This window comes from Squalius cephalus (genome assembly GCF_949319135.1).
Source record: "Squalius cephalus genome assembly, chromosome: 20".
NCBI lineage: Eukaryota > Metazoa > Chordata > Actinopteri > Cypriniformes > Leuciscidae > Squalius > Squalius cephalus.
In genome coordinates this window covers 19488439-19511039 of record NC_137141.1, presented here as the reverse complement: position 1 = coordinate 19511039, position 22601 = coordinate 19488439, and the positions used below count along the sequence as shown (strand labels likewise).

At 36.3% G+C, this 22601-nt stretch overlaps 1 protein-coding gene across 4 annotated transcripts in view; it reads right to left on the bottom strand.

Moving 5' to 3' along the window:
* ltbp1 (latent transforming growth factor beta binding protein 1) overlaps positions 1-22601 on the bottom strand; it is an 85983-nt gene that overhangs the window by 42900 nt on the left and 20482 nt on the right. For all 4 annotated transcript variants that reach the window (XM_079854243.1, XM_079854244.1, XM_079854245.1 and 1 more), the window contains exons 4-5: positions 11845-11999; positions 5929-6096 (exon numbers count right to left, since the gene is read on the bottom strand). In XM_079854243.1, coding sequence (XP_079710369.1) covers positions 5929-6096; positions 11845-11999 — 323 coding nt within the window. The remainder of the gene's footprint in view (positions 1-5928; positions 6097-11844; positions 12000-22601) is intronic.

Sequence of the window (22601 nt, the reverse complement as noted above, 5' to 3'; positions counted from 1 at the left end):
AATGCTCATTAAAACAGCACGGCTGTCCTAACCACCATTCCGACATGGAACAATATGATGTCATTTCCTCTCAAACCACATATACCCCTCCTGTGGCCAGACACACAGTTCATTGTGACTGCAGATAACATATTTCAAGATCATAGGGAAGAAAGACTGCAAATGCTTACACACACACACACACATACACTCTCTCTCTCTATCTAAATAACGAACATAGCATAGTCTCCTATTATTTTTATATACATTTTTACACTTTTTTTTCATTTATTTCATTTAAAAAGTAGTATTTTATTCATTAAGCATTATTTCATTCATTTTTACAAATGAGGACATCCCCAAATGTCCCCAAGGAGAGTTCTTTTTATCTATTCTTATGAACTCTCTTTATTTCCCCTTCAAAGTAGAGCTAAACAAACCCATGCTCACACTCAAACAAATAGATAGATAGCCTACACATATATTTTCTCTGATAGATTGGTATATTTATATAAATATTTACATACACTCTGACAAACCATGATTTATACACAACACGCGCGCACACACACTTTCATTATTTCTGCTCTAGTGGGAAATCTAGGACTATTCCAGTGCCTACACTGAACCTCAGGCAATATCTTGACACACTCATATATCAACATTGAATCACACACACATAAGCACACACGCTTCCCATCCTAGCTAGTGAAGAGCACTACTCTCTCCTGGACAGGAGGAAATAGAGCAGCATGACAGTAAACAAATGAAATGTGGCCTAAATGGTAAGATAACCAGCAGGAGCAGGATGACAGACCACATTAACTTTCACTCTCTGACACACATAAATGACTGCTCTTACTGTATATGGTTCATTTGATAAAAGAGGAATGGATGTGACACATACACTCTACTAATATGGCAGTGAGCTGATTTTTATTGTCAGAACTGGGAACTATAGAAGTTCTCAAACATACACAGAAGCAAACACAGTGAGTCTCAGATGAGCTGACAGCCAGGAGCAACTCAAACGAGAGGCCTGGCGGGACAGTCTTATGGAGACAGTAGTTGTTTTCATACTCGCTGAATATATCTGGTGGAATAAACATGAAAATCCAATAGGTTCAAATGAAAGTTTGAAAAAGAAATAAAAAGCAATCAAACAACAAATCTCATGCTTTTATACTGTACATCACACATATTTCCTAAAATTATGACTTCTGTCAACCAACCCCAAAATGTATATTCCACATGTCAGCCAATGTGCCAACCATGCCCACTCACACTGTTTTCATATATTCTGTTTGTTAGCCAAGCAGCATACCACATACTGTATATGTTTCACAGGCTTGAAAAGCTTATATTAAAAAAATAACTGTCCTCCATCACTAGCAATAGTAATTTTTTTATATTATAATATATAACGTCTTCACAGAAATGTATTCTGTTGCAATGTCTGTCACAAAACATACACTACTGTTCAAAAGTTTGGTCTCTGTTAGATTTAAAAAAAAACAAAATGTTTTGCAAGAAGTCTCTAATTTATTTATTTAAATGTATATAAATATAAATAAAAAATATTTTATTTATTCATTTATTTTATTTAAAAAACAGTAAATATATTGTCATTCCAGAAACCATTTACATTATAAATGCATTTAGTAGATGCTTTTATCCAAAGTGACTTACAAAAAAGAAACAGAGAGGAACAAATACAGTATGTAGTCAATAGTCAAACCAGTAAATATTTAGTCATATTGTGAAATATTATTATAATTTAAGATAACTGGTTTCTATTTTAGTATATTTTAAAATGTAATTTATTCCCGTTTTGACTAATCTTATTCTTTCTTTCTTTCTTTCTTTCTTTCTTTATTTATATAGCACAAGTAAACACAACCAACGTTGACCACTGTGCTTTACATAAAATACACAGAAAACAGAAAGACAGAAACATAATATAATATAAAACCTCGTCAAAAAAAAAAATCAAGGAAATGCCTGTTCGAGAAGATATAACTTTAGTTTGTGCTTAAACTCAAGTAAGGAGGTCAGTGTTCTCAGGGAAATTGGGAGGGTATTCCACAGCCTAGGACCCACAACAGCAAAAGCACGATCACCTCGCGATTTCAATCGAGAATGAGGCTGGGACAGATTTCGACTGCTGGAGGAACGTAAACACCTAACAGACACATTTGCTGTCAAAAGTTCAGATAAATATGAAGGGGCGAGACCATTTTAGGTTTTAAAAACAAACAGCAATATTTTAAAATCGACCCTATAACGCACCGGCAGCCAGTTTAGCGACCGTAAAATTGGCGTGATGTGTTCACGTTTGCGGAGCCCGGTTAAGAATCTGGCAGCAGCGTTTTGGACCATTTGCAGTCTAGTAATAGAAAACTGCGGCAATCCCACATATAAGGAATTGCAATAATCAAGACGGGATAGCACGAAGGCATTTAGTACTCTTTCAAGCTCGTTCGACGATAAAAAAGACTTGGCCCTGGATAACAACTTTAGGTGGTAAAAACAGGATTTGACCACTGTGCTAATATGTTTATCAAGCTTAAGGGCGGAATCTAGGGTAATTCCTAAACTCTTAACAGTAGGTTTGATCTCAAAATAAATATTTTCCGCATTAAGCAATGTTTTCTCATTTTCTACTGGAGGCCCAAATACAATAGCTTCAGTTTTACTAGCATTTAAGAGTAGAAAATTAGTAGACATCCAGGACTTGATCTCATTTAAGCACAAATAAAGGTTTTCTAGACCCTTTGTGTCAGTACGTTTAAAAGGCAGATAGATTTGAGTGTCGTCTGCATATAGATGAAAATCTTATGACAGTAATTTGGTCCTCAAGAAACATTTTTTATAGTTGTCAATTATGAAAACAATTGTGCTGCTTAATATTTTTTGTGGAAAACATGATACATTTTTTCAGGATTCTTTAATAAATATAAAGTAAAAAAACAGTATTTATTTGACATATTCTTTGGTAACAATATAATTTGTTAATATAAATGTATTTACTGTCACTATTTTGATCACTTCAATGCATAAAAGTATTAATTCTTAAAAAATTTACTGGCCCCATACATTTGAATGGTAGTGTATGAGTTCTTGACAGTATGTCCAGTATGATTACAGCACACACACATAAACACACACACACGAATTTCAAAACTGGCAATGTTTTTAACACAAGTGAAACAAAAAAGCAAGCATTAGAGCTTTACCTAGTCAAGGACTCGAGGTAAAGCTCTATTAGGTATAAATGGTATACCTGGAATACCATTTCATCAAAAAAAAAGAAAAAAAGAGAGAGAGCATCCACCCAAGGCCCTTAAACAGATGGAGTAACATTCTCCTGTAAACCCCAACATATCTGCTAGTACAGACAGGTTCATTGGCAGCTCCATGGGGATGATTGTCAAAACACCCAACACAACTGTGTCCAACAACGTGTAAAGGTGAGGCATATATTCAGAAAACAGTCAATGGGGATGACAAGTCAGCTCCAGTTGGAGCAGTCTGGACTACATATTCCCATCAGTGCAATCATATATAAGGAACATGCAGCCACACATTGATCTGCTGTGATAATGCTTTAGTATTCTATGAGACAGTTTATTGAACTACTGTATGACTGTCAAATCCAAGAGTTGATCAATGATTTACAGGTCTGTATGGCACATTGAGTATACATGAGTAAAAAAAAAATACCATGACACAATGTCATTTTGCCAATGTTTATACTTATACCTTTTAACAAATCTATCTACATTTCTGTATTGTATAATGTGTTTATCAGACAACAGAGGTCAAACACAACCATTAAAAAGTTTGGGGTCAGTAAGATTTTTGTATTTTAAATAAATGAATAGTTCCATTCAGCAAGCATGCATTACATTGATCAAAAGTCACTGTGAAGACTTTTACTTTGTTACTAAAAATGATATTTCAAATAATCAAAAATCGAGTATAAAGTTAACGAATGCTGAATTTTTTAACATTAATAATAAGAAGAAATGTTACTTGAGCATCAAAACAGCATATTAGAATGATTTATAAAAGATCATGTGACACTGAAGACTGAATTCAGCTTTTTTTGGACTGATTAAAATTCAGCTTTGTCCATCACAGGAATGAATTAAATAATAAATGAATTAAAAATATTAAAAATCTTACCGACCCCAAACTTTTGAATAATACAATACTTAATTATTGCATACTTTCATTGAGATCAGTCAAATTACTGAATGTACTGACAGCTCATTTCATTTCATCACTCGCCTGAGGTTGTTTATTTGTTGCTTAAAGAATCGGTTTAGCATCAACACTGAGGTATGAGAAGCTGGTTCAGAGAACCGAAGCCAAAATCTTGGTATTGATCCAACCCTAATGAGTGTATGTGCGTGTGTTTCTCCATTATCCACAGTGCTGGAGCTCAGCCTGCGATCTCTCCTCCCAGCTGTGTCTGGATCAGAGCTGACAGAACGCTCTGTGTTCCTTATAAGGCCGCACACACTCACCCACTCCAGACGTTCACCTCATTCAGACAAACAGCTTGACGGAGAGAGAGAGAGAGACATAATGACATCTTAGCACCACGCACAGCCTCTGCTTATTCTGAGATTAGCCATTCAAACTCTTACTCCCTCTGAGCTTTCCTGACCCTCTTATATGGAATACAATTTCAGCTGCTCACCCTGTTGGGCACAGATTACAAAACCCACTGGTGAAAACAACCCTTAGCTGAATGCTACCCTTGTGTCCACAGAGTAATTGGATTCAAAATTAAACCTTATGTAACCACTATGTGTATAAATTGTGTCTATTGCTTCACTCTTGACCTTAACGCAAGACTTGCAAGTCACAAAAGTACTACTTGCTATCATCCACCGATACGGGACCATAAAGAGCAGAAGGCCAAGAAGTGAAAGTACCAAGCTATGCTAGCACTTAGCACAAACTTTTTGACTTTAAGGACTACAATATTATTTTATTTACAATGTAAATGTTTTCAATATTTTAGTACCCCTTCATTTAAAGGGTACTAAAGTAAAGAAGAAAAAAAATGTGATAATGCTAAATACTAAAATGAATTAACTGGCCATTATTTGAATGCTTCACTTTAAAACGTCATCTTTACATCAACAAAGTATGTAAAAAACAAAGTAGCTTTCTGCTGTCTATAATAAGACAGTTTGTCTGTCTTCCATTAGTTTTGACAGTTATGAGGTAAATCACAGAGACACGGCAAATATTCTTATAAATGAAATCAAGATGGGATGTTTAACAAAAGTAATTTGTGCTCTTTGTATAGTGGAATTTAAATATGAAAGCATGAAACTTCAATCATGATGAGCAAATACACCATAGTCTGTGGAAAAATTAATGCAAAGTTAAAGAAAGTAACAAAGACTCTACCAAGGCAAAATCAAATCCTTTCCAAGTAACCCTGAATGGGCTACACAACTAAGAAATGTGCGAAGAACCCAAACTAAACCGGAGGGCAGAAGACGTTCTGCTGTGTCATAACCACATGCTCTTGAGCCATTCTGAGCCGTCGTTGTGAAATATCACTGCAGCAAACAAGTGAGAAGAACTGAAGTTAAGTAATGTAGGTTTTTCAGACATGATCTAAAGCATCTTAAACTTTTCCAAAATATCTGCCAGGCAAGTAAAAACTCCCCACCGAACCACGACTAGAAACACATCCAAACATCAGCCATAATTATAGACCTGTCTGAGGCTGGACATGATGTAACAGGCCCACGGCCAGCTGTTCTCTGTTCAGTATACAGCAAACGCAAGCATACACACACACACACATACAGCAAAATCCAGTTGCCAACGAAGGAATTATATGTTCTACAAAGACCTGGATGAATGAAAACTTCCCACTTTTCCCACAATACACCAAGAAGAGGCGGCGATACCACTCACCGACTCTGAAGTTGGGGGCGGTGAGGGTGTCCGTTGCATGCCCGTTCTCACTGATGATAGTGGTGGTGTTGCCCTTCTGACAGCTGTTCTGACAGCGGTTGTTGGTGCAGGTCATCTTGCAGATAGTCGGGGTGAAGACCACCTTGATCCGGCCGGTGTGGTTCCCTACTGCAGCCCAGCAGAGCAGACACATCAACAGAGAGAAGAGAGAAAACTCCATCAGTCTGGACGGCATGGCTTTCATAAACAACTCAGAGCGACTCTCTTTCACTTTTCTAGGCAGCGTCTGGCAGATCGGCTCAGGAGTTCAGCTTTAAGAAAGTGAAACGAGACAGGGAGCGAGAGGGAGAGAGGCTGGATAAAGAAAAAAAGTATTTCTGTTGTCTTGTCTTTTCTTAGTCTCCTGTACGTGTTCCCCTGTGACTGTCTGATTCCTTTTTCGTCCATTCCCTCCTTTTCTCTGTCCTTGGTCCAATATCTCAGTCTCTGGAACATGAGGAGGTGACTGGGGGAAAAATAAGAGAGAGAGAGAGAGAGAGAGAGAGAGAGAGAGAGAGAGAGAGAGAGAGAGAGAGAGAGAGAGAGAGAGAGAGAGAGAGAGAGAGAGAGAGAGAGAGAGAGAGAGAGAGAGAGAGAGAGAGAGAGAGAGAGAGAGAGGCCAGCAAACAACTCTGGGATCAGACCCAGTTCTTCTCGAATGATTTGGACAAAGTGGCCACAACTCCAAGCCTTATACAGAGACGAAAAGAGGAATGTTGGCTTTTCCCAACAAAGATTACCACTACTAATTATTTTTACCAAGGCTGCATTTATTTGATTAAATATTTAAAACAAACAGTAATATTGTGAAATATTATTTGAATATATTTTAAAATGTAATTTATTCTTGTGCTGCAAAGCTGAATTGTCAGCATCATTACTCCAGTCTTCAGTGTCACATGATCCTTCAGAAATCCATCTAATATGCTGATTTGCTGCTCAATAAATATTTAATCGTATTATTAATGTTGAAAACAGTTGTGTACATTTTTTCCAGGATTCTTTGATGCATAGAAAGTTCAAAAGAACAGCATTTATTTGAAATAAAATCTTTTGTAACAAATTTCTTTACTGTAACTTTATCAATTTAATAAATCTTTGCTGAATAAAAGTATTAATTTCTTTAATAAAAAACTTTTGAACAGTAGTGTATAATGTTACAAAAGCTTTCTATTTCAAACAAATGCTGTTCTTTTGAACTTTCTATTTATCAAAGAATCCTGAAAGAAAAACTGTTTTCAACATTGATGATAATAATCATAATAATAAAAATAATAATAAAAGTTTCTTGAGCAGCAAATCAGCATATTAGAATGATTTCTGAAGGATCATGTGACACTGAAGACTGGCGTAATGATGCTGGAAATTCAGCTTTGCCAACACAGGAATAAATTACATTTTAAAATATATTCAAACAGAAAAGTTATTTTAAATTGTAATAATATTTCACAATATTACGTTTTTTTGTTTTTTTGTTGATGTTGTTGTTTTTAACTAAATAAATGCAGCCTTGAAGAGCAGAAGAGACTTATTTTAAAACATTAAAAATCGTATCGATCCCAAACTTTGGAACAGCAGTGTATATATATATATATATATATATATATATATATATATATATATATATATATACACACACACACATATATACATACATACATATATACACACATGTATATATATATATCAGCCGTCATGTCGTTCCAAATCCATGATAATAAAAATATATGAAAACATAATAAAAATGTTTCATATCAGAAACATTTTATAAAAGTAGTCCATAAGGTCTTCTGAAGTCATATGACAGCATTGAGTGAAATTTTTATCTAATTTGGATTGGTGTAATTGTCCTTTTAAGAGTCACATATTCAAGATGTAATATCTACTTCCCCCTCCCTCTGTTATGTAAAGCAAATCCGCCAGAAGCTAACATATAACCTTTCCTCAAAGATCAAACAACGTCTCCACAGACATCAGTCAGCTACTGATGACACAAACACACACACACGTACACGTACAGCTGTTATGAACTGAGAGAGTAAGGTAAACTGAGGAAAGCACACTGATAGTATACAGCAACAGTGAGAAGTAGACGACAGGAGACGAATGATTTTACCAGAGAACCACACACAAACACACACACAGGGCTGCTGACAGGCTGACTCTCATGTGGGACAGACCTCACCGGGTGCCAGATGCCTAAGACATTGAGAAACTAGTCAGTCTGCTACATCTACCTTAAGCCACACACGCATGTTTACTTGGCAAATCCAAATTACCATAGGAAATACCATAGACCTGTTTTGTTTTTATATAAAACTAATTATAAAACCTCATGTTTAATGCTAGGATTTCAGCCCCCTAACTGAACATGAGCTTGACTTTTGACAGAAGATTGCAGATACTGCTCAAACTTTTTATATATAAATTAATGTATCAACTGTTCCATCATCTGTATTAGTATCTGACACACACTAATTCAAATGTTAACACTTTAGTCTTTTTGAATGATTCATTAAAAGCAATGGATCAAGAGTCGTTTGCTCAGGAATAAGACTACCCCGATTGCTTGATTGGTCAGCAAACTTGGGTAAAATATGACTTTTTTTAAGAATTGGGATCAAATTAAGACTATGATTAATCAGGGACTAAAAGTTTACCCTACCCTATCTATATGTCTACTCCTAACAGATTGTGCTAGTTTGCATTAACTCACCTATGAATTATTTTTACCTTGAAAAACGTACACAAATGTACGTTTTTGTCAGATTTAGCTTGAATTGAACGTAATGATTACACTGCATGTATTGCAAATATCAAGTTTTCTGTTCAGATTGTAGATCTAATTCCTCCCCTCTCCATCCTTCAGTCCATCAATCTATAAATCCAATCAAAACTACTAATGCAACCTGAGGTCAGCAGGAAATCAGTCAGATGCTTGTCTCTTATGACCTTCAGACTAATGTAATGTAATATGTAAAAGGTCTGTCTCCTCAGAGTGAACCCGGTCACTTCTGTATGATCCGACATCCAGTCAGAGTGCGGTTTGGCTGAGTTTCAAAGCAGCGAGAAATGGCATGTCAGACCACAACACCGTGCAAAAACAGTTACCCAATACCCCATGGGCTCCTCCTTGCATTAGTAGTATTACAGCAGAGCTCCGGCTGTATTTGGCTGAGTTGTGTAATGCTGCCAGTCTGCAGGACAGGAAGAGGGATAATAGATGTCATGCTACACATTAGTTGTGCCGCCCCACCGTCTCCTCATTCACATGCAGGACTACTGTATCTAATCCTCTCACCTGCCTCTTAAGAGCACTTCACTCAATGACCGTTTATCGTAACGCTCTGTCATTTAATTTTCCCCCTCTCTCTCTCTCTCTTTTCTCTGGTTCTTGCTTCCCTCATGGCCGAGCTTTTATCTAAAATTACCCAGAGAAAATGAGTCTAATAACTCACTTTAGACAGTGCAGCGCACAAGGCAATGCTTAAGTCTTTATACGATTTCAACCAGAGGATCCGCTTGAAAAAAAAACAATGGGGCCATAACTTAAGGGCCGACCTGCAGCAATACAAAATTACAATAAATGAGACTACAGCAGAAGTGCGCGAGAGAAAGGAAGTGAGAAAGTGGGGTCTAAAATGCACATGCCTGTGGTTGTGAACCATCTCACCACTAATTTGTACTGTGGATTCCCACACCTTTTGATCAATATATTTCCTTAGTTTTCCATGACATTTCCATTTTCCTGTTGTTTGTGATGGATAAAGATGTGTAACAACTATAGTAGCCGCAGAGAGCAATTCTAGTCTAGATTAGCTTGAAAAAAAAACATTATTATTATAGAAATGTATAGACTTGTCAATATTTCATAAATATCCATGACTCTTCCATTCTTGGAAATCACAGTTTTAATATTCGTCTTTAATATTGATATTTAATACTAATATTCGTCTTGTTTTATTGTCGTCTTCAACTCTACTACAGTTGTATGCTGTAACAAAATGGTACTGTCATCTCACAGCGTTGCCGACACAGAGCTAAACGCTTCTAAGCGAGTTAGGCATGCTGTCACTCTCCTCATGGAATGTTCCACAGTGTGTGTGATCCGTCATTCTGTCAAACACCCGGGGCTTCCTGCAGAGTCAGCGAGACTTGTTGAAAAATAAAAACTGATACATGAAATAACATTTTGAGATGCTGATGTCACTAGATCTTAAATTTCCCCAACAGAAGGAGATGCTTTGGGATTGCATCAACATGTCAAAATTATAGAGAGTGGCAGCCTGGATATACTCTACCGTTCAAAACTTTGGGGTTGGTAAGACATTTTTAAAGAAGTCTATAATGCTCACCAAGATCAAATTCATTTAAAATAACTGTTTTGTATTTGAATATATTTAAAAATGTAATTTATTCCTGTAATGGCATAGCAGAATTTTCAGCATCATTACTCCAGTCTTCAGTGTCACATGATCCTTCATTTGGAGCTCAAGAAACAATTCTCATTATACTCAATGTTGAAAACAGTTAATATTTTTGAGGAAACTGTGATATATTTTTTTCAGGGTTCTTTGATGAACAGACAGTTTAAAAGCATTTATTTGAAATAGAAATCTTTTGTAACATAATAAATGTCTTTATACTGCCTCTTGATCAATGTAATGCATCCTTGCTAAATAAAAGTATTAATTTATTTAAAAAAAAAAAAACAATCTTACTTACCCAAAACTTTTGAACAGAACGATACTGTAGATGTTAAATAGTACAGTAGGAATTCCACTCAAACATCAATTTAAACAAAATAACATTGCATTTTATTACCTAACCTCACCAATCAATCACAAACAATCTCAACAACTACTTTAAATGTCATATATAATTTTTAAGTTTCTTTGGAGGTTAAAGCTGTATTTAGAGTCACTATTATGAAATACTGTAAGTTACGTATAAAGATTTACCATTGTAAGGGGTATTCTTAAACACGATGTGAAGTGAGCATCTTTAATTCCCTCTAAACTAGAAAATCACTGTCCCGCGTGGCCTTATGTGCTTACTGTTTTTATAAAAGTGGCGAAGCAATAAGACACATTAATTAGTTACATTTATTAATAACAGTAATTATCAGAATAAACAATTCTTCCATCAAGTAAATACAGTGCAAATCATACTCTTTCTCAGTTTTTTATCTTGTTTTAACGCAATTATATTGCAAAATGACACAAGGATTTATATCTTTCTTTCAAGGATTTTTTCAACAGAATTTTGAGAAATTTTGCTTAAAACAAGAAAAAATATTTTTACATTTGGGGTAAGAAAAATAATCTTTCCTTTTCCTTTTTCCTTTCCCAAAGAACTTTTTCTTGTTTAAAGCTAAAACATCACAAAATTTTAGTAGAGTGAAAACTTCAAAACTTCCTGCCACATGCCTTACCCCTACACTATTGACACTGTTGACAATCCAGCATCTTCCGTAATTTTGTCAGGCCAAACCAGACGTCATTAGGCAGAGTTAGTGTTAATAGCCTCTGCCAACAAATCAGGCTGTTTGCACTTAATGTAAATAGATAATCCGGTAAGAAAAATATTTGTATGCAGTGTTTGGTGCAGGTTAGACAACAACAATTTCAAACATCATTGGTTTTCACATGTCTTGTGACCAAAAGTCACAAGTGTCATATTTGATTAGATTTTCCATAAATATTGACTTCAATTTCAGTCTGTTCCTCAGACACATCCATCATATGGCTTCATAAGACTTATAGTGCAAAATACTTTTGAATTACGTTACTGTGGTTTTTAGTGTGCTGCAAAACATAAAAAACAAATTAAAAAAAACTTTCCATACAGAGAGATCCAGCACTAGATTGTACTTGCCATGTATTGGGTTGTGTCCCACGGAAAGCGGGATGGCCCGGTTCAGGTTAGGTCCGACACCATGCACCTGCGTGTGAGTGTGGTAGTTTTTCTGTTGGAGCATAAACTTCTGTGTTTTGCTCTGGTGCATCGGTATTGAAACTGGGTTTTGCACTCTGCAAGATACACATTAAAAACAAAAAAGTCAACATTTTACTTTACAATGTTTTTTTTACCATCACATTTTTTTCCATCTCTCTGTCTTTCTGTTACAATGATTTACATCCATATATAAATATTCTTATATTTTATTTATTCATGTATTCATATTTTAATTTTTGTGGTTTTCATTTTTGATTAAATACCTGCTCAAGGCCATATGGAAAACCACAGTACCCTGAACACACAGACATGCTTCTGGTTACATGTAAATGAAACCAATCACTTGCAACATACAAAACACATCAGCAGTCACATGAATCACATGAATGAATGATTTTTCATTATGTTTATCAGACATACAGTTAAATGTCATTTGTACAAACACATACTGCAAACACATGGACAAAAATCAATCATAACACATCACATCACAGCATAGCTCTCTCTCTCTCTCTCTCTCTCTCTCTCTCTCTCTCTCTGAATCAGAATAAAGTTCACTGGCCTCACTTATGAAACCCATTATGAAGAATTAAATGTGTGCAATACACAACTGAGTTAGCATGCTACGTGACATGATGCTCTAAGCATATGATTATTTAATTTTGATTATACTTTTACACATTTCAGTACAATGTTGTTATTGTTCACTAAATGTGGAAATAAAATATAAATAGTACATAAAACACTTACACTTAGAAATGTTGCCTTGGCAAGTAACTGAAATAAATAAGTTTATGTTAAAGTACTAAAATTGCAAAGTGCTAAAATTACAACTAAAATCAAAATACATTTAAACTATACAGAAATAAAAAAGAAAAATAATAAAAATAACAAAAGCACGCAACAAAACCACTAAAACAAACTAAAATGAAAACTGAAAATATAAAAGCTAATTTATTTCCAAATATTATAAATTCTATAATAATATATATAATCAATACTAAAGTAACAATGTTAGGGTCGAATTTGGCCAAAATCATCTGAGAAGATGGCATCATGTTGCGGTCTACATTTAGGAAGGTCCCTTAAAATGCTTTCTAGGTAGTCAGCTCACTAGTGTTTGGGACAGAGTACACAACACAATATCAAAAATGAAATACAGCCCAATTCCCTGAAAGAACTCTGTAAAGGGATTACGGATCCTGATAATTATCAGCTACGTCTGTGTGAAAGTATTGAACATCTTGCTAATAAAGAGACAAAACAGCACACAGCTGTGAGGAAATGGATGTGAAATGTAATATGTCTTTCATACATCTATTAAGATGAAGAAAACGGATGCGGTCAATCAGAATCACAGCTGGGAAGCCTCATAAGACGATGACGCACAAGACTAAATCAGAGTCGGCATCTCAGAATAACAACACAGACCTCAAATCTGTCTGAATGGTGTCTGTTCTTTTAGGGATAGTCCACCAAAAAAAGGTTTCGGTTCCCATTGACCATTCAATGAAAGACAATGGGAGCTGAATCTGTTTGGTTAACAACATTCTTCAAAATATCTTCTTTCTTGTTCCACAGCAACTCATACAGGTTTGGAACGACATGAGGATATGACAGGTATGTTCTCATTGAAATCGACCTGCGACCGGATATCACAAATTTTCAATGACTGACAGATACTGCAGAACTCAGCTTTATGTAAATGAGCAGTGACATGATGTGTCAACTACAAATGGGAGCGCAGGCAGTGACCACCGTCTTTCAGTGTGAGACAGGCTTTAGACATAACAACATGCTTTTTATCCACAACAAAGCGACGTGTGGACAGAGTGTAAACAGCGTCTGAACTCTGATCAAATGTAAGGAGCAGATACACAAAAACGAGCAAACAAAATGAGAATATTTAGAGGGAAAGTGTAAACAACGATTGTTTTTCCCAGTGTTCTCTAGTCTTGTCTTTCACACTATTCAAGTCTGCATCTGTCTTTGTCTTTCATCTCTCATTTGATGTTCCCAGAGAGGTCTCATTTTGAAATGTATGTTTGTACTGCCCTTAAAGTCATGCAATATGCTGTAGTGCATAGTCTGTCAACCTCTCTCACAGTCTCATACATATGATAGTTTATTTCTGTGCCATGCATGTGTACCAACAGACACAAACAACTTAAAGACCAGTCAATTGTCTCAGTGTTTATAACTCTGGGGTTGAATTACACAGACAGGCACAAATAGACCCATGCACGCACAAAGATTTTGTATTCAAGATATAACTATGGGAAGGTGAATGCCAACACATTTAGACACACAAGTCAAGCCTTGAGCACGGCCTAATTTAATTTGTCTGGGGAAAGCATGTAATGGCTTCTAGCAGTTGAGTTTGAGCCCTGCATTCAGACCAGCACAACACAAATCAACTTGAAAAACATATGGTTACTTTCCACCATGGTTGCTGGGAAAACATGGCCATGCTTGTTCACCAGCTGGACCAGTAGTAACCAGCATAAACCATCCTGAACCAGCAAAAAAATTCAAGCTGGTCTTTTCAGTAGTAAAACCAGTTACACCCCACAAACATAGAACATAACACCCTACAAAGAGCAGACCACACACATAAAAAGAAAGAGCGTAAAATGTATGAGTCTGTTCTTGTTCTTGAACAGGTGAAAAGCAATGAGCTGTGTAAGTGCTTATAAACACACACCATCACATGTACTAAACAGTGGAAGCTGACATGTGGTGAGAACCCTGACTGGAGGAAGATGTGTTTTAAGCTTTTCCACATGCCTCTTCCACTCTTTCTCTTTTCATCCTATGTCCAATACCGTACATGTATGCAGACAATTAATTCCTCCAACAAAAGTGACTTAAATGTCTCTTAAATGCTACCACTATATACAAACACATAAAATTACATTTTAAAATATATTACAATAGAAAAAAAGTTATTTGAATATGTAATGATATTTCACATTATACATTTTTTTTTATCAATTAAATACAGCCTTGGTGAGCATAAGAGACTTCTTTCAAAAACATTACACCAAACTTTTGTATGGTTTTAAAACATTTCTGTGTGTGCTTTAAGGCAAGAGAGCAGTGAGTGATGAATTGCTGTACAGGAGAGGTTGTACAAAAATGTATATCGTTTATATGGATATGGATTGGGCGTGAATTATGCTAATTCGTAACTGAATGTACCTGCTTTTCATTTAGAATAATCCAGTTTTATAAACATTATGAGGGAATGAGCTGATTTAATGTATGAGAATTTTATGCGAGAACCTTTTCTACCCACCTAAGTAAGAACACTTGTGCGCAATTACTAATGAATGCAGCTCAATGCGGTGATGCTGGGTGTTTGGCTGATTTTTTTGGGCGTTGACTAAGCAAGCACTATTACTAATCAAGCCAAAGGCATTTAGAATTTTAAAGCCAGTCATGAACCTCCTAATAAGCTGCATTACCAGACTTGGTGTGGAAAGAGCTGTGGGTTTCCTGCACATGTAGACAGGAAAACTGAATTTTGTGAGGGAGGCCAGCTGGCTTAGTCTAATCTCCTCCAAGAGGGCTGTACTACACCACGACTGTCTCTCATAGCTCTTCATCAACAGGTGCACGATCTGGCGGCCACAGCGACGGGGAGGACATGGGTATCTTTTGTTGTCTCTCTCTTTCTCTCCCATTGCTCCCGGGCTTCTCGTCTGACAGGTGTCTGGACAGGTCTGCCGCACTAAACCCGAGGTGCTCCATGAATCCAGACTCTGGTTCACTGCCAGGCTGCATTTCAGCTTGAAACCAAACAGCACAAGAAACCTGACCAGCCCGCCACCTGTGTTCAAACACACAAACACGCCACACCAACCACACAGACCCTCTCTAAATACATACAGTACACGCACACAGACACTCGAGCCAAACCACATACACACACCCACACAAACTAACCACACAAACCTGTAAATACATTTAAACCTACACACAAACACCAACTATGAACACACGGATCCTCATTAAAACACCAGACCTACTTGAACTTAGGACTCTGACGTAAAGCCCAAGTACCCAGAACCGCAGCCGAGACAGACAGCGTAAGACTATCCCTGATGAGAACCCTCCCTGAAGAAGTGACTGGACACTTTCAGCACCACATAACACAAGTGTGTAAAATGTACACTGCACATTTGATGTATGCATGTGAAATACAGCATTCTCTTACACTTGTTATTGAATGTTCAGCAGACGGTGACATAAATATGTGAATACATGTGCGGCGTAATGTAAATCATCTTAAGGAAACCATTGGGTTTGTGCCCAGACGCTCTGTGGCCCAGAATATTTTTTTCAGTATGTTTAGCTGAGACAGTGTCTTCAGTGTACAAAACAACATATTTTTAAAAAATTCAACTGGCGGGCTGACCGAATGACTAGTTGACTATTCGGTCTTAAAGGGATAGCTCACTCAAAAAATTAAAGATCTCTCATTGTTTACTCACCCTCATGTCGTTCCAAAACTGTAATTTGTTGAAATGATGGCACACAAAAGAAGGAACATTTTGAAAAAAAGTCCATACAATGAAAGTCAATGGTGTCCAGAGATGTTTTGGACCCCACTGACTTTCATTGTATAGAAAAAAAACAAAATATCTGGAAAATATCTTCTTTTGCGCCATCTCAGAGAGGTTTTTACGATGTAAATTATGTAACAGCTCACAGTAAGCCCACCAACTAAAATAAAAAGAACAAAATGTTGAAAAATGTTTTTGAAAAAATCTATTTTTATATATAGTATATAGATATATAGTCTAATCTATAGTATATTTTTGAGGATTCTTTTTGATGAATAGAAAGTTTAAAAGAACAGTATTTATTTGAAATAAAAATATTTTTTAATATTACAAATGTCTTTACTGTCACTTCTGATCAATTTAAAGTGTCCTTGCTGAATAAAAGTATTAATTAAAAATATTACTTACTCCAAAAATGTTAACAGTATTGTAGGTCAGTATTAAACAGTATTAACAGTATTAACAGTATTTAACAGTATTGTTCATGCTTTTAATAGCACTTAAAAATGGTCAGTGGGAAAATGTCTTTTATAATGAAATATTTTCAATTTATAAGTTGCTTGCAATTTAGTTTGAGTCAGTAATCTATGTACTTTCATTCAGAATGTGTGTAAAGCTCTCACAGATCTGATCAAATCATTGTCCTTTGCCTAGACAGCAAATTAAAGTGATGCAGCAATATTGAAAAAAAAAACTATATAAGGCCCTGTGAGAAATGCATTTAATATGTTAGTCTGAAACTACTTTAGTATTTCCTTTAATATGAAATGAGATTTGCAGGCGAGTAGTTAACTGAACAAACTGTGTGGTCTGCATTCAAATATATCAATAAAAACTACAACAAAAGAACAGTGGGATCTTTTATAGCCTCCACTCATCACTACAGCAGACCAGTAAGAGAAAAAGTTTACTGAGAACAAAGCCAGAACATTTAGGTATAGTGATCCCAGCAGATTTCCACCCACAGTGTCTCTTCTGGTAGACAGGTTAGATCAGCAGGGCATCTGTTTACATGTGCCGTCTCTGATGAAGAGGAACCTGTCTGAGACTGGAACTGAACCCGCTCGCTTCTGGATTCAGAATGCGCTCAAAAGAGCCAGTCAGCACTCACTGCTGCTCTGTGGCAATGAAGCCACATATTTTGCTTTTAAAAAAAAAAAATCACTAATGTTTATTTGCCCTAAGATTATTCTGCGCATGGGGAGGAGGAGTATAATGAGCTGTTTATATTGAATTTTACGACACTGGGCAGAGATTCAGAGTAAATCTTGGTAATATGAATTGTAATTATGGTTTTTGGAGCACAGTGGTTGGACACATGTGATGCGGCTCTGCTCACTTCTTCTAACGTGTCTATTGAAGCCCGGCAATATAATAACTTGGAATGTCAAAACTACATATCTTTAAAATAAAATAGCTTAGCCTGAATGGTCTAAAAGAGCATGGTACTTAAAAGAACCACATAAAAAATTATATATATATATATTATACAGTATACACTACAGTTCAAAAGTTTGGGGTCGGAAAGAAGTATCTTATGCTCACCAAGGCTGCATGTTTTGTTAAAAATTGTCAATAACTGTTTTGTTTGAATAGAATTAAAATGTAATGTATTCCTATGATGAAAAGTTTAATTTTCAGCATCATTACTCCAGTCTTCAGTGTCACTTGATGATCCTTAAGAAATTATTCTAATATGCTAATTTTCTGCTCAAGAAACATTTCGGTTACACTATGTAGTTAAATTGTACTTACTCAAATAAGTACTGAGTATTAGTAATATTAAATAACTACATGTACTTACTATAAAGTTACAGTTAGGGTTTGGTTTAGGGTTAGTTATTATTACTATAAGTACATGCAGTAACGTTTAACTACGTCACCTGAAAATAAATTGTTACCAACATTTATAATTGGCAATAAAAAAAAATATATTGATGAATATATATATTTTTTAATATTATATATATATATATATAATATTAAGCAGCACAACTGTTCTCAGGAAAAAGTTATTGCTTAATATTCTTGTGAAAAACATGATACATTTTTTCAGGACTCTTTGATGAATAGAAAGTTCAAAGGAGCAACATTTATATTTTGTAACAATGTTATTTTTTGTCCTTGCTGAATAAAATAAAAAATATCAATCTTATTGACCCAAACTTTTGAACTGTAATGTACAGTATACAGTATATTGACCATAATAATAATAAACAATTTTATATTTGCTCTTAGTAACTTGTACCTTATCAACTTGTACTGCATTAGCAGTCCACTGAATTGAAATAGCCAAGAATGCAATTTGTAAATGGAGAAAGCACTACAATGTATTATAATACTGAGCTACAATTGAATAAAAATGAATAAATTAATATGGAGACAAAGTCCTAAGAAGCTTTGTTTTCAAATTTTACTAGGGATAAACATTTAATGTGAATTATATACGTACAAATCATCCAGCTACTAGTGAACTCCACAGCTGCATCAGAGAGGAGATGAGAGTGAGGGGGATGTCAAAAAGGGAGAGAGAGAGAGAGAGAGAGAAAGTTATAAACATAAGCTCCAATTCCAGTCTCAACAAAATAGCTGGCGCGACCTCGTACACTGGCAGACGTGCTGTAATTAAATCGAAAAAAAGATGCGGACATTTTTTTTTACTTTCTCCCTCTCAATCAAAACTGAACAGCTACATAGATCTGAACTCCCGTGATCTCCAGATGTTGCTTTTTTCACATAAACAACTTAATTCTTTACACGTCCATTTCTCTCTCCATCTCCTCCTTCACTCTGTCATTTCTACTTCTCTCTCTCTTCAAGTACCACTCTGCCCATCCTCCTCCTTTCATAATATCAGTTATCTGACCATCTCAGTTTTCCATTTCCTTCTCCCACTTTTTTGACCACTTTGTCTATTCTTCTCCTTCCGCTCTTATCCTCTTGTTATTCCCAGAATCTGGCTGAATCTGCTGCGGTTCCTCCCTCATGCTCGGCGAGACGCTACACAGCTCTCTTCTAATGAACCCAGTGACCCACATCAGGATGCTCTCTTCTGTATCGTCTGCGGATGGATATACTGTATATGCATTTTTGTTTCCTAAACACCAGCAGACCCAATTTAATCACTGAAGCATAACACTTGCGGTGCATCTCAATTAGCTTCCTATCTTCCGAGGTCATGAATCAGTATATCATGTGCATGAATTCAGGCACTGGTAATGACAGTAAGGGCCCTGACTCACTACACATTGAGACAATGATGACTCTATTTCCGGCAACATGACAACGTCCTCATTGTACAACATCACTACCGGTATTTATGAACAACATCTTTCTGACATTATTTTTTAATGTTATTTAATGTGCTTGTTACATATTTGTGCAACATTTCAGCTGTAAATAAATTATGAATGTTAGCTAGACTATGTTCAACCTGTCACTCAAATGAGATCACAGCAACAGCAAACCACAATGATCCAACAATCCAATTAATTCCTGATGGATAAAATCAAGTCCCAGCCTATATTGTTCTTGTTTGAGAAGCCACTTCATTCGGATATACGTCACATAAGGGAAGAAAAGACTATTACAACTTCTGTTTTAATGCTGACTGTAATATTTGTAGTCCATCCTCCCATTACATTTTGTGGCAAAATTTCAGCTGTACTGCAGGTATCAATAATATTCTTAGGATGCTAAGGATGCTAAGCTTTAGCTAACAGCCACTACCATGACTTTAAAGACACCATGGACCCCGTCAGCAGGACAGTTCACACTTATCCACAGAGGAGGGGTGGCACCTCACTGCATGGGTGTAACCTGGATGTGACTGACACTTCAAAGTCCTGCCAGACATGAGAGAAGCACGATGAACGATGAACGATGAACTCCAGACCTCAGTGATTGACAGGAGTTACAGAGCCAGGTGTGTGTTAACAGCACTGCTCTATTATGGGTGGATGGATTTTTATAGCTGGAGGGTAACAGTAACGTCATGCTATGGTGGATTCAGTATGTGCTCCTCATGGAGCTGATTACATATACTCAAAGAAAAGACCCTAAAAATGTAGCCCAATGTTACCGTGTTAATATGAAGGAATTTTCCGTGTTGATTTTTCACAGGTGTTTTACCTGTATTTTGAATGTACGCATTGCTTTAGGGTTGATGGAATTTCTGTAAACTTTACGGAAAACATACTGCTAATTTAATCTGTTCTTCTACAGATTTTTTTTCACGGGGTACAGTGCACATACAGGATGTGTACATCAGCTGCAAGGTTGACTGGAAACAGGGACAAGCCTGTGCTCGCTGGGAACAGGAAAAAGAGTGAAGGAAGAAATTAAATGTGTGAACCCTATAGATTGTTTCTTTTTTTCTTCTTCTTTGATTTAACGTTTAATTCTTCAGCTACAGTTATCCCAGCATACTTGTACACACAAACTAACCTATGCACAGCTATAGCCACAATATCCATTGGTACTAATTACATGGGGTATTTGATTTGTTTATATATACGTAATGCCTTAATTTAAAAAATTAGGAAAAATCCAACCTTTAAGGACACCAATTTTCTTTGTGAATGAATAATGTATCGTAAATAAATAAATGTTCTTCCTTAAAATACATGGTGCATAAGTTAGTACACCCCTATGTTAAATTCCCATAGAGGCAGGCAGATTTTTATTTTTAAGTATTTTTTTTTATATTTTTTTTTAGGATACTATGCATCCTGATAAAGTTCCCTTGGCCTTTGGAATTAAAATAGCCCCACATCATCACATAGCCTTCACCATACCTAGAGATTGGCATGGGGTACTTTCCATAAGATCATCTCTCAATGCAAATCAAACTACTGTAGCTTTTAGGCTAACTGAAATAAAACCATGCCAATCTCAAGGTATGGTGAAGGCTATGTGATGATGTGGGGCTATTTTAATTCCAAAGGCCAAGGGAACTTTATCAGGATGCATAGTATCCTAAAAAAAAAAAAAAAAAAAAAACTTAAAAATAAAAATCTGCCTGCCTCTATGGGAATTTAACATATACACATACTCACCTAAAGGATTATTAGGAACACCATACTAATACTGTGTTTGACCCCCTTTCGCCTTCAGAACTGCCTTAATTCTACGTGGCATTGATTCAACAAGGTGCTGAAAGCATTCTTTAGAAATGTTGGCCCATATTGATAGGATAGCATCTTGCAGTTGATGGAGATTTGTGGGATGCACATCCAGGGCACGAAGCTCCCGTTCCACCACATCCCAAAGATGCTCTATTGGGTTGAGATCTGGTGACTGTGGGGGCCATTTTAGTACAGTGAACTCATTGTCATGTTCAAGAAACCAATTTGAAATTAAAGCTGCAAGCAGCGATGAAAAGGGCCCTCGCACCCCTGCCACCGCCACCCGGCGCCTTTAGTAAATGCCTTAAGATTACACTCACCAAATTTGAAGAGGATCAGATTAAAACTGTAGGAGGAGTTCGTTAAAGTACAACATCAGGAAATGGCAAAAACTGCACAAAATCTGAGAGGAAGTTAAAAATAGCTGACTTCTTGTTGTGTTTAGGGCTATGCTCCAAGAGACTTTTTTGTAGGTATTGGGTCATTACGTGTATGTACCAAATTTCATACCTGTACATGAAACGTAGAGCCAGGACAAAATATAGGGGCAATAATTAAGCCATTTTGCCCCACCCAATTTTGAAAACCACATCACACATAAATTTTCACCACTTCTGAAGCGTGTGCAAAGTTTCATGATTTTTCGAGCACGTTTTGTATTTGCCACACTTCCTGCTACCAGCAGGTGGCGCTATTCCTATAACCAAATATGAGCATGGTCATGTGTTCAGGACAGGACTCTTATCAAACATGTGAAGTTTGGGGAAGATTGGAAATTGTTTGCCTAAGTTACTGCGGGCTGTATTTGGTTGCCTAGCAACATCGGAACTGCAAGCAACATTAATATTGAACTTATGTGATCATGCATATATCACCAAAAGGCCGAAATTGGGTGAACATTTGTCAGGCCCCCCAGGGCACATCCTTTGACGAAAACTCAAGATCTTCGCAATTTAACGTCGCAAAGGCCTTAAGATTACAC